Consider the following 13048-nt stretch of genomic DNA (forward strand, 5'->3'; position numbering starts at 1 on the left):
CATCCAAGAAGTTGAATCTGAAGGTGATACTGACTTTTCCGACACAACTGAAACGGGTCTATCGGCCCCTGTCGTTGTAGATTCTGCATCATCTTCTCAAATCTGCCAAGAAGTGGCAGAAAGTTTACCTGTGGCATTAGATGAAGATACTTTTGAAATTATCACAGATGATGATCTGACTGGTTATGAGCAGTATGAAATCTCTGTAATATCTGCAGCTGCTGAACCATTTGTGGAAGTAGCCCCAGATACACACGATGACTCATCCCCATCATTTGAACCATCTCCAATAAGTAGTAGTGAGCAATCAGCTCCTATCTCACCTTTCCCACTTTTTACATCATCAGTTATTGAACAGACTGTTGAACCAGCTCATCAATCTTATTCAGCAATGGAGGAAGAAATACTCCCAATTCCAGATATCCCAAGTGAGCAATCTTATATGCATGCTAATGGACCTACTGAGGTAGATTATTCGCCAGAAGAAGTTTCTAGGGAGATTGTTACTGTTAATCAATCTGAAATTGAAACTGACGATCGATCATCTCAGAATCAGGATGAAATAATTGCAGGATTACAAGATGCCATGCTTGAAAGTACAGTTTCCACCCTTGAAAGTTCAACAAGTAGTTGGACAGAAGTGACGCATGCTGAAGTACATCATGATGCTACGCATGTAACTGAAGTTATCATCTCTGATTTTCACCATGATCACCAACATGGAACTCTGTTGGAGGAGACAGCTGAATCTGATGCTCAAACACTTATTCATTCAGATGCGTTAGTTGAATTATCATCAGATCTAGCTGATGATGAACCAACTGTTATGACTGAATCAATGATTGAAGATTTGTCCGTGCCAACCACTTCTGATCGCATGGCATCATCAGATGCAACTTTATATGGTTTAGAGATGCCAACAGAAGAACTGACTGTATCTGTCGAAGCAATTAAAGAGGAAAGTTCGGATGACGATCAAATAGTTAATGTAGCATCAATTATTGTCACAAATGTTGTTCAAGAAGGCGTCGCTTCTGTAAAAGAGCAAATGGAAGTTGAAGAAGCTGCTGAAATCATGGCAGCTGAAGTCATTTCTGCTGCTGTACAACATGACATTGAGACAAAAACTGACAATATTGATAACTTGGAAATATTTGGTGAAGCAGCTCTGGATGATGAAAAATATGCTCAAGTAATTGACCCATTGAAATCCCGTGCACCTCCTAGTTGTCCCAGTGATGAGGACAGTGGTGATGACCAGCAAGATGTTGCTGACTTCTTAGGAATGCAACAAATTCAGCAGAGACAGGAAGAAAAAGAATCTCTTCTTCAACGAGCTGAATCGCCTGATTCGGAAATGCCATTAGATCGATCCACAGATATGCCTTCATCTTTGGCACCTATTCTCATTTATGACAGTACAACCCCTGTTGATATGGAGAAAGAAGATACTACTCCTAAATCTCCTGATCGGCCCATATCCCCTGACTCTGAGTTCCCAATTGAATCAGTTACTCAGACTGCCGATGATCAACTTCTTGGCTATGCTGGAATTCTTGAATCTGAACCTGCAGTTGAACTTGAAGATGAACTGTTAGAACCACCTGAACCAGAACTTATTCAACTAGTTGAAAGTAGACCCGAATCTGAAATGAGAGAATTTGAAGATCAGAGACCCATTTCGCAAGATTCCGCTCGACCAGACTCAGATATGAGGGATTCCAGTGGTTCCAGGACAGATTCTCAGTTGCGCGAATTGCGTAGTTCTGATGATGATCGCTTTGAACCCATGACCGACATTCCTGATTTAGAGAGACCTTTATCTCCTATTCCAGACAATTCATATTTGATTGAAGATGAGGATGATGATACCACTGATAAAACTTTCCAATTTGATGAGGCAGAGCAAGATGATCATTTAGAACTGACGGCAGCTAAGTTTGTTCATGAGGTAATAGAACAAGCCCATTCTAAAGCGTCTGATATTACAGATGACCAGCAAGATCAAGAGGATAAGCCTAGTGATCAGAAGGAGGAACCGGAGGATAACTATGTGAGTGAAAAGGATGACAAATATGTAGAGCATGAGGTACATCGTGATCAACCTCCTTCACCAGGGGAAACTACTGAAACTGAGGCTGTAACAACAGCAGTCGAAGTAAGACAGGTAAAGATGCAGTATGAAGTTGAAACAACTGTGACTATCCCTTCAGAAGTTGTTTCACAATATTCAGAGCAATTAGCTGAATCGGTAGAGCATATAGATGATGGCCAATTAGCTGAAGATATCCCTGAGATAACTGTCACTCAACATTTGCATAAGGAGACATTACAAGAAGATTATCCAACATCGTATTACACAATGGTAGATGAAGATGTTGAAAAAGAAACTACTAAACCCATACAAGGAGTGGAGCAAGTTGAAGCTTTAGATGAAGATGAGAAATCCGATGAGGATACAGGACTTGCGATAATTCCAGCCAGTACAGAAAGAATTGAACGCGACCTTCACACCAGTAGTGGACGGTCTACGATTGAAGGTCCATTACCTGACCAATCTGTTCAGCAATCAATTCAACCCAGTCATCAGTCAACAGATGGTGGCATGCCTGATTCATCACAGACACTTTCAGATATTTCAATCGGATTAATGCATCATCCTGAAGTAGTCCCAGAAGAGCCTCAAGATAAGATCAATATGACAGAAACGCAATTTAGGATAGAAGTTCATCGAGGTGTTCCAGAGACAGAACCCAGTCCAGAGAGAGATGTCCAGTCACCCGGTGTCATTGCGTATAGAGATGATGATGTTGATGCTCAAGATATGCAACCATCTGATGATGATGACGATGATGATGATGATCAACCAGTATCTGATGAAGAGATTCGCCAGGCAGGTGAGTTCCTTGACACTGGTCTTGACGAAATACCTGAAGAATCATCCGATCAAGAATCACCCATCAGTCCACATCAGTTGTTAAATGAAATGACTCTTAGCACTATAATGGAATGCTCAAGTTCTCAGGAAAGTAGTCCAAAGGATAATGACAAAGACTCTGATAGTGAAACTGATGAGCTGGTACAGCGAATGAGCATTGTCACTGATCCTGGAATGTTGCAAAGTCCTGATGATCATGGTGACTCGTCTAGTGTTGACAGCTTCACCACAGTCGTTGCTGCTGAACAGGAAGACGAGGAAGAAGATAGAATGGCCGACTTTGCTTCCATGACCTCATCATTTCATTCCGACCATCCTGATCATTTTGAGGAACAGCCACAACCTGTATTCAGTATTGATGTACGGGACAAAGATGTCCTGACGCCTGAATCATCCTCTAATGGTAGTGAAAAATTCGAATTCATTGAGAAATCTGATATAGACTCCCCAGTTCTGGTTGAAAAGAAATTTTGCACCATTCAAAAAGAAGACATAGAATCACCACAATCTGACCAGGGTAGATCCTTCCCCGGGGTTCATTCACCAATAGCACGTGGAGAACTATTTAGTCGAATGGGTGACCCTGACAACATCTCTTTGGCTTCATCGGTCCCATCATCTTTGGCTGAATTTGAACAAATTGAAAGAGAAATTGATATACTAGGCACATTCCCGAAAATTGGTAATAGCAAGAGTGGAGAACGAGATGATGTGTCAATTTCATCATCTTTAGCTGAATTTGAGAGACTGGAGTCTGAAATTCAAACTGGCTCTTCTAACGAGAAAATAACTCCTGAGAGTCAGAGTAGTGCTGGTGGTGGTTCTCTATCATCATTAGCAGAATTTGAACTTATTGAAAAAGATATTGAGGAAAATCGAAGGGGGTCCTTAGATGGGAAACCACTAACAAAAACATCTCAGTGTTCATCTATGTCCTCATTACGAGAATTCGAACAAATTGAACAAGCCTTGATTTCTGAGGAGGTAGAAAGTGAAGCTCAGAGAATTGTGACAATGCTAGAATCAGGTGAGTTGCCTGCGCCGATTCATAGTTCGAGTCCTCCGTCAAAAGCAGCCTCAATTACAGATTTAGAAAAACCCTCTGGTGAAGGAAAAGATCAAGTTGAGGGGGTGGATCCAGACAGTATAGGCGAAGATTCAGAATCTGGTTCACATGAAATAGAAAAAATTATTCAACAGGCATCATTGAATGTGGAGAGTTTTCAGGATGTTAGTGATGGACGTTTGACTGCTAAGAGTGATGATGTAGACTCATTAGATGGAGACCCTGATCCAATATCTGTTGTGGCAATGGCGGATTATGCTGCTGCCCAACAGGCTGTTAGTAAATTAGATGTAGATCACGACATTGATGCTGATTCCTTACAGGGACAGGATGATATTGAAAGTGACAAAAGTAAGTCTGAATCGGTTCCAACTGCTGCTATGCAATCATCGGCTGATTCTATCGATGGTAGCAAACAGTTCCCTGATGATAAAATGTCTAAATCAGGTGATTCATCCAGTGATAAACCTGGTTTGACTGTTGTGATTATTCCACTCGAAAAACCTTCCTATACCATGGAGTCATCAGTTGACTCTTTGACTGATGTTAAATCTAATGTCATGGAGTCTTCAGTTGACTCACTGACTGGTGAAAAACCGACAGACGATGTCATGGCTGTTTCAGTTGATTCGCTGACTGGTCCCTCATATCCTGAAGTAATGGTTGCTTCTGCAGATTCATTGACGGGTGAAAAACCAGTCAGTGATGTCATGATGACTAGTACTGACTCGCTTAGCGACCAAGTTGTTCCTGGTGTCATGGAAGCTTCTACAGATTCATTGACTTTGCATAGAGGTGCAAATGTGATGGAAGCATCCACTGATTCACTTGAACAGCCTGCTGAGGCTGAAATGGCTGATTGTTTCGAAACGGATTCTTTACAAGGAGGTGATGAAATGCAAATGTCCGCTGAATCTTTTGATTTTGAGCCTCCCATGACAACAACATCTGTTGATATTCAACGCGATAATATAATGTTCATGTCAGTCGAGTCTGGTGCCTGGAGTCAGACAAGTTCTACTTACTCAGATGAAACAATCAAATCATCTGCGACAGGTACAAGTGAAATTATGCAAATGTCAATGGAAGAGTTTCCGGGGCATCTAGAACAAATAAAAGAGACAAACGAATACACTGAGTCTATGACAAGCCAACAGGTAATGCAAATGCATCATGTTCACATGGATCAGGGCATTAGATCATTTTCAGAATTAGATTATCCCCAAAAATCAAATCCATTTGATAAAGAGGGAAATTATTCAAAAGAAAGCTCATTTTCTAGTTCAGTAACATCCCATTCCCATTCAAAATCTTACTCACATTCCGTAACAACAAAATACCAAGACTTTAGCAGGTTAACAACGTATTCCGAAAGGCAAACAAGTCTGGAATCTAACCAGCCAATGGAAGATCGTGAAGATATGGCTCTAACCTTTTCTAAGAAATTACCCTCACCACCTGAATCGTCCCCGTCCTCTGAATCTGCTCACTCTGATGATTGCTACTGCGCCTACGAACAACAAACATCTGAAGGAGGTAGTGATACCCAGCATGCATTCACTGTGTACTAACTGATCAGTTTTTTTGTTCATTTTTCGTACTTCAACTTAGTTGCAGGTTATGTTGTTTTGCCAATTCAGTGTTCCTTTCAGGTTTCATTGCATTCTCTGCTTCACACACCTTGTGTTGTCTTTCGTCTTGTTTTTCTACATTACTAATTATTCGTGCAGTTTTAATGAACTTTCAGACGTAATATTGTTGCTCGCACAGCCGCACGTTCCAGTACTGCTGTAGCCGATTAGAAAATGAGATGACGGAACATTGGCTGACCATGACTACTTGCTACGTTAGAGATGCATCATCACTTTTAAAAATATGATTCATATCAATATCTTCGTTGGTGAGATGTCAAAATAGCAAAATAGGGGATTTTGAAATATTGTATCAAGCGATCACCCATTTTCATTATTTATCACAATAATAAACTTGTTTAATCTTTGAGAATCTTTTATCCTATTTTAATCTGAAAACATTTTTCCAACAAGCTATATCCTCCAATAACCTGGTGTCACCCAGATATTGGCAATGAAACAGACACGTAAGCAGCTTTGCCGTTTGACACTTACTTTCGATATGTTGACAATACAAAAATGAATTCCAGGTTTTGGAAGGTATGCTTTTAACAGGTGACTCAAGTCTCCATAGAACTGGTGTTTACCCAGGTATTGGTATACATAACGAGCACTTACAAAACTAGTGATCCACCATTGGTAACTTCATCCTTACCAGAAGCGCTGTCACTTTCAAATGTAGTCAGTTTAAGCAGTACTGGAACGTGATTGGTCAGTTCTTCCTGCATGCCCTGTTGTCACGGCCTTTTCGATGTATTTTATGGTCTCAGTTTTCTGATTTAGTTCACACTCACTGCCCCTACAATACACCACAAGGATTTTAACGGATTGTCCAGTGCCAATTATGAACACCTAAGATGGTTTCGACAACTTCCCTCAGTCAGTCTTGCTATTAAATTTAGCAATTGTTCTACGCTATAACATCGAATTAGTTGTTGTCTTCATCTTCAGTTTCTGAATTGTGTGAAAAGCTTTTTCGAACGACTTTATGTTTCATATCTTTCATATACATGTTCATGTATATGTAATGATAAATTTACAGAATATGATAAAATTGTTAGATTGTATTTTGTTGAGTATTGCTTTCTTAAATTCATTTCAAAGCTTGAATTATTTTGGACCGGGTAGGTGTCAGTTAATGTCACCATTCCCTTGATATTTTGACCACAAATTCAGAAATCTTTGGTGTTTCCATCTGGTGGAAAGTTATAATAAAGATCATCTCATATGAATTCGTAATCAATTAGGATAAGGACGCTGAACTCTGAATCAGCATTTTTTTATTCGTCACTTTTGCTATTATTTTGCCTTACGCTGTGTGTGATAGAATTGTTTAAATGTTTTTTTCGTTGATTTCATCAGTGCCTTCAATTTTATTCGTATTTTTTTTAAATATCTGAATTCGAAAAAGTTGCAGTAACCGTCAGGTTAAAAGTTGGACATTGCTTTAAACATAAAATATGAATAACTAACGTTTCATTAACTGAAATATTGAAAAATTGATAATCAGCAGTAAAAAGTTATCCGTATTATTTATAACGTTTTGTTATTGACATTAGCAGAAATTCATGAATACTAATGAATTGTTGGATTATTGTTATTATCACTGTCTTTATGATTGTATATTTTACTGATTTGTTGGTTGTCATTTTCAGAACTAGCGAAACAAGAACAAGCCTGTGCAGAAGCAGCAGCCCTGAAAAAAGGTTTCTAAACAATGTTGTCTAGTTTCTGTTGCTTCAGTAATTTGTATCCCAGTGTCATACTTGAATATATAGTCATATAGTAAAGGCTAGATTTTCACAAAGTTTTTGTTGTAAATTGTAATGGGACTAAATTTCTTTCACAGTAAATCTTTTATTTCGTTAAGATTATTTATTTCGAAATTACTGATTTAGCTTCAAATGATTATGTAGTTGGCTGTTCAAATTTCATTTTATATACAATGGTGGTTTTTTCATACTCAGTTGCAATATTGAAATACGTTAAATAGCCTGATTGGTCATTGTTAATGATTAGTAGTGCGATAAGTTTTAAGTTGGTATTTTGAGTACGGGCGAATTTTTCTATCAGGAGTCTTCATTTGGATGTCTTCCCATGCAGGGATTATGATATCGCATCGCAGAGTCGCCAGGGTGTGTGTGAGGATCAAATCCTTGCGATAGGGATTGGATTAATGATAGTTTCCATGCTGTGATGATGGTTGCTATCTTTTTTCAGTACGCCATCAGGAACGCATGCAACGTTATGAATCAATAGATGATGATGGCGTGGCAGAATTTGATATGAACGAGCACTTAGAGGATTTAGGTCACGGTATTCCAGATTATTATGGTAAACCATGAATATTAACGACCGCTACTATCTTGACAAAAAAATAGAGTCAATATCAAGTGGGGCAGCTAGCTCGTTTACCTTGGATAATACAGATTTGGACAAGAATTATTCGGTGTTAGTTTCAAATATACTATGAACTCGAAACGTTCTCTGAGTTTTCAGCAATTTCCCTTATTTTGTACACATGCAGCTCGTCAAATTGGACCGCAATTTATGCACACCGAAAATTATACTGATTCTGAAGAAGATGAGGTCATGGACTACATGAAACCACTCCTGAAAAAAACAGGTGGCGAGTGTAGTTGAGAATGCACAGTTTTTCAGGGTTTTGAGTTTCTCCGTCCTTCAAACGTTCTTTACATATTGAATGCACGGATCAGAAAAAAAATCCTGATTATTGACTGTGCTCCTACTACAAACGTGTTGTCTAGTATGCACAATTTAACCTTGTCTCTGACTGAGTCCTCCCCAACACATTCCAGACTATAGCTCCTTACAGTTCACTCATTCATATTCTGATGAACTCCACTCAACCACTTCCCTTTTACTAGCTATATTAGCGTAGATCTTATTTATTTCATGAATTACGGATAATTGGTGTACAAATAATTGAATATCGATTGTATTCTTATAGTGTAAGTTTCTTAGCTCCTCTGTACTTCAAATACGAGTGTTCATATGTTTCTGTCGCGTATCACATCATTAATTCATGTTTTATTTCATTTACCATATTTGTATTTTCATTTTAAAGAGTATCAGTGTTTGGGGTGGCATTTTATTCCATCGATGTTTGCAACCTTATGAATTATGTGTCACTTTTATTTTGTGGATGTTATCAGTGTGAAAGTATTTTTGCTATAAGGCGACGACGTTAGGAAGGTGGTGTGAAACACTAAGGTTTATCATTGGTGCTAAAAGAGTCGATGCATTTATTCGGTTCAGTTGATATATAGTGGGAATATAGTCAGTATAGTCATACCATGCAATATTAACGGGTTTTTCTTCTTTTTTTTCATTTATCGCAGATGAAGAAGCTGTTGCCGGAGAAACAGAAACAACTCAGTAAGTAGACTACGAAACTCATCTATAGAATGCTACAAAACACGTTTATTCAATATCCGAAATGTCAGATGATTTTTGCACTCGGTTTCGATATCAATAACCTAGTTTTACTAACTATTCACGACGACTCGGGTCCACAATTGTGAGTTCATTTTTATCCCGAAGTCAATTGTTAATCCACAATTGTGGGACTGGCTCACGAATTCATGAAATGCTTGTTAGATTATACTCAAGTTTTGCAGCCAGTCTGGCTTTGATTAATCCTACGTTAATGATGTTTTCCTTCAACTTCTTGTAAATCATTCCGCGAATGCATGTTGAATAGAACGGCTCAGTTTGGACTATCTTAGAAATGCAAACAAATGAACGATTGAAAATACAATAATCATCTTTCATTCCCATTGTCGTCTTTGGAAAGGCTTGCATACATGTAGCTTGCATCATAAGAAATTGTTGATTGAAATTAAACCGACAAGATCCTGTTCTTTTTTGTTTTCCCTAACCGAATTATTTTTTGTTTCATCCAATGCAGCATGCCAACAGAAACAGATATTTAAACCACCAAGTAAGCACTTTTTTATCTAATTGTTTCATTTTCATAAACTGTTCCGAATAAAACCTACTGAAATGTAACGAGTTTAAAACCCCAACGCCTGATTATGGTCTCTTGAGAGTGAGTACGGTACGTTGTGTCTTTTGGTTTTAATTTCTTGAATAATAGAATTTGCTTTTAATCTTATAAATTTTGTAGTGTGGGTTTTAAACTTATTATCTGTCCTCCACGCCAGAGTGTGGCTATTCTACCGTGAAATTTAATCATCAACTAATGTACAGTCGAAGTACGTTGTAATGCCACTGTTAGAACCAATGGAAAGCATTGCGTTGTAACGAAATTGGCGTTTAGAAAGATGGTATCTAGTTAGATTGGGCAAACATGTTCTCTGAAAAATGTTGGCACTCAGCGAGCAGTGGCATTAAAAAGCATGGCATTGTAACAGACTTTGGATGTATTACATATGCCATCTGGATCATCTCTTATCTATTTCATAAACCATCAGAGCTGATTTTCACCCTTCCCTTATTTGAGTGTTCAGTATTATATGAAGATACTAACATGACATTTCAATATGTGGGAAAAAATCTAGCCATCAGATTTTACTGACAAAGCAGTTATAAACATACATGTACAGCTAGAACTCACTTCTTGGCTCACGGATGGCTAGGGACTGCCCAGATAATCGAATGAAAGTAAAATCCGAATAATGATTTATGTACATTGTTCCGGGTTTAATGGATTTATTATTTCGTCCGAATTAATTGAAAAGTCCGAATTAAGCGAGTTCTACTGTATTAGAACTTCACAAAGGCACCATTCAGAATCCATGAATACCTATTTATAGGTACCAAGTATTGTGAAATGCCTTCCCTGGAAGAGTGACATGACAAACCAAGGTCATTTTGTAGCTGAAAAAAAAATTTACGTTATTGGTTTTTAGTGTCAAGATGAAGAAAAAAGTACACAAGAAAACCGTTGTACGCGATGACGGCTGCGAAGAGACATACATCCATGAAGATACTCATATCAGTAGCGACAACGAAGGTCCAGACGAACTCCGTGACAGCATTCAAGAGATCATCGGAAACTTCATGGACACTAAAGGCGACTTTCGACAAGGCCAACAGTCGAACGATAACAATAAGACTCAATAATCGTCGCCTTCGTGACTCTCTCGGCTAATCACCTCTACATCCGAGAGATCGATATTCAAAAAAAGAAAAAACTTAGTCGTGGATTTAAAATTATACGCGATGACAGGCATTAGTGGTTTATATGTGTAGTATATAAATGCAAGATTTTTTATTGCTTAAAAATCACCGAGATCCGACGAGATCCTCAATTCATTGTATTGTAAGATAATGTTGCTGTGTTATATCTCTTTAAATTGATATATTTGCGTCTGCTTATTTTGCCACCGTCATTTTAAATAACGATCAATAATATTGTTCTCCTTCACACGCATTGGGAGCATATCAAACATTGCATGGTCACGTAATGACGGTTTCATAACGCTTTTAGAGTAAAAAAAACAACCACGGTTCGTTTTAAATGACTTCAGACTATGGTGGAGTTCCTCGTGTCAATTCTTTACCCATAGGCAGCATTCTAAATTGGGAAAACAATCAAACAAGAAGTTAACAATTATGTCTCTGCTGCTTTTTGATTTGAATTGATCAAAACTAAATTGAAAATATTGATCGATGTATCGATTGGCTGTCGTCATGACGATATTCTGGCCGTTGGCGCTGTTTCGATTGCGTAGCCCCAAAATGCGTAATTATTCAACGCGAACGATCAATATCCATCGGCAGCGCCCCCTAGCTGTGAGTTTATAATTCGTGTTTAGGTCGTAGTGGTCTGACAGTAACTCGGATTTGTATAGTAACATGGGTCATTATAGTTATTATTATCATAATTATTATCAACGGAGATAAAACACTTCGCTATATATCGATAATACCGAGAATGTAGACTGTATTTCTTTGCTCTGTATCGCTGCATGTTTTATGGATAAAATGTGCGTAAAATCGATGTGGTTAATTCCTGGGTGAATTGGGTGTAATAACTTCTTTTTTATCACGCTACAGGTGATTATTACTTCAAATGATTATTATCAATCGAAATTGGTGAATCTAACCCTCGCCAGGTCATGACAATTAGTTATCGCTCGCCGTTCAGATCTCAGATGTTGACGCGAATATTGCGGGCCCGGTCCCCGTCAAATATTCTGGATCTCTGCGTTTTGAAGGCGAATCCTCTTATGACGTCGGTTCGTCTGTGATTGTAACTTCGATGCTTTTTATTTATTGAATATTATTTTAGAATGTGTTTCATACAACATTGTTTACTGCTTTCGTCATCAAAAAGCGCCACCAATGGCAATTTATGTTACTAAGTATTCAAAGCCATTGTTAATTAGGTGCCTAATAATGATTAGTTTAAGTAAATGCGAAATGTAAGTATATTCGCGCGATAATAGGGCCCTTGATTATTATGTCTTCACAATGTATGTGTTGAATTTTTCACAAAGATATCTAATTGCCATATAGAAACATACAAACAGTTCGTTTTTGCTAAAAAAATGAACTACATTTCATTGTAATAATGTATCGAAAAGTCGAATTCATTCACAAGCTTAAACGAAAGGAATTTTATTACTATTAATCGATAAAAGAAGATTTTAATTTGAAAATTTTCATCATGCGAGTCTGTTCACATTGAGGCCACCAATGGTGTAAATGTATTCTCTTGATGTTGCAATAATAAATGCTTCCTTAAAGCGATACAATATAATACATGTATGAAAATGTTCAATTTTCCTTTTCAATTTTGCGCTTCAACTCTAGAGGATTCCGCTTTTTTCGACGGACCGAGCCGTATGGATTTAAGACATTTCTTGGTGTTCACCAAGAACCTCAGAGTCTGATGTGCCACAGGGGTACACAAGGATCATAGAGCAACAGAGATCACTGTGGATACGACCACTCGCGGGACTGGGTGAACTGTCTGTGCCCCAGGCATATTCAGCATCCGAGGGCGGATTCAGAGAGACTAGTCCCCCAAATTTGTTTGGAATTTTTTTCATTTTATTGAGAAATATGAATTATTCCCTCATGACAGCCATCAAATAGCCTTGGAGAACACCAAAATTTCAAAAACGTATTCCTTAAAACCTCGATCAACTTTTCCTGATGATTCGGTGGCCAGCAGATGCTTAAACGGAGGACCCTGCGGATAAAGTGATAACAAACTCAGGATATACAAATGGTTCGGCTCGGAGTATATGACATGTACGGGTAAGCCCTTTATAATGCCACTGCCGAGACTAATGAAATACATGGCGTTATAACGAATTTGGCATTATAAAGAACGGTATTTGAGTTAGATTGAGAAAATCTGTTCTCTAAATGTTCGCGTTACCTTCAGAGATGATAAATGACAAATTATACACATTT

At 38.1% G+C, this 13048-nt stretch overlaps 2 protein-coding genes across 51 annotated transcripts in view; both read left to right on the forward strand.

The window, feature by feature from the left end:
- The window catches only part of LOC141904097 (uncharacterized), a 145874-nt gene extending 133478 nt beyond the window's left edge, over positions 1 to 12396 (forward strand). For 40 of the 50 annotated variants that reach the window (XM_074792571.1, XM_074792570.1, XM_074792588.1 and 37 more), the window contains 2 exons: positions 8998 to 9034; positions 10531 to 12396. In XM_074792571.1, coding sequence (XP_074648672.1) covers positions 8998 to 9034; positions 10531 to 10744 — 251 coding nt within the window. In that variant the 3' untranslated portion in view covers positions 10745 to 12396. The other 10 variants (XM_074792601.1, XM_074792602.1, XM_074792607.1 and 7 more) reach the window with 2 other exon arrangements.
- On the forward strand, positions 570 to 7264 carry LOC141904102 (uncharacterized). The gene has a single exon (XM_074792609.1). It carries the CDS (start codon positions 587 to 589, stop codon positions 5573 to 5575), a length of 4989 nt encoding a protein of 1662 aa, XP_074648710.1. The 5' UTR covers positions 570 to 586; the 3' UTR covers positions 5576 to 7264.
- Positions 12397 to 13048: the final 652 nt, after the last annotated feature.

Source organism: Tubulanus polymorphus, chromosome 4 (genome assembly GCF_964204645.1).
Source record: "Tubulanus polymorphus chromosome 4, tnTubPoly1.2, whole genome shotgun sequence".
Taxonomy (NCBI): Eukaryota; Metazoa; Nemertea; class Palaeonemertea; order Tubulaniformes; family Tubulanidae; genus Tubulanus; species Tubulanus polymorphus.

What these genes read in the sequence shown, in the direction of transcription:
- LOC141904102 (XM_074792609.1), top strand. Translation starts at nt 587, where the DNA reads ATGCTTGAAAGTACAGTTTCCACCCTTGAAAGTTCAACAAGTAGTTGG.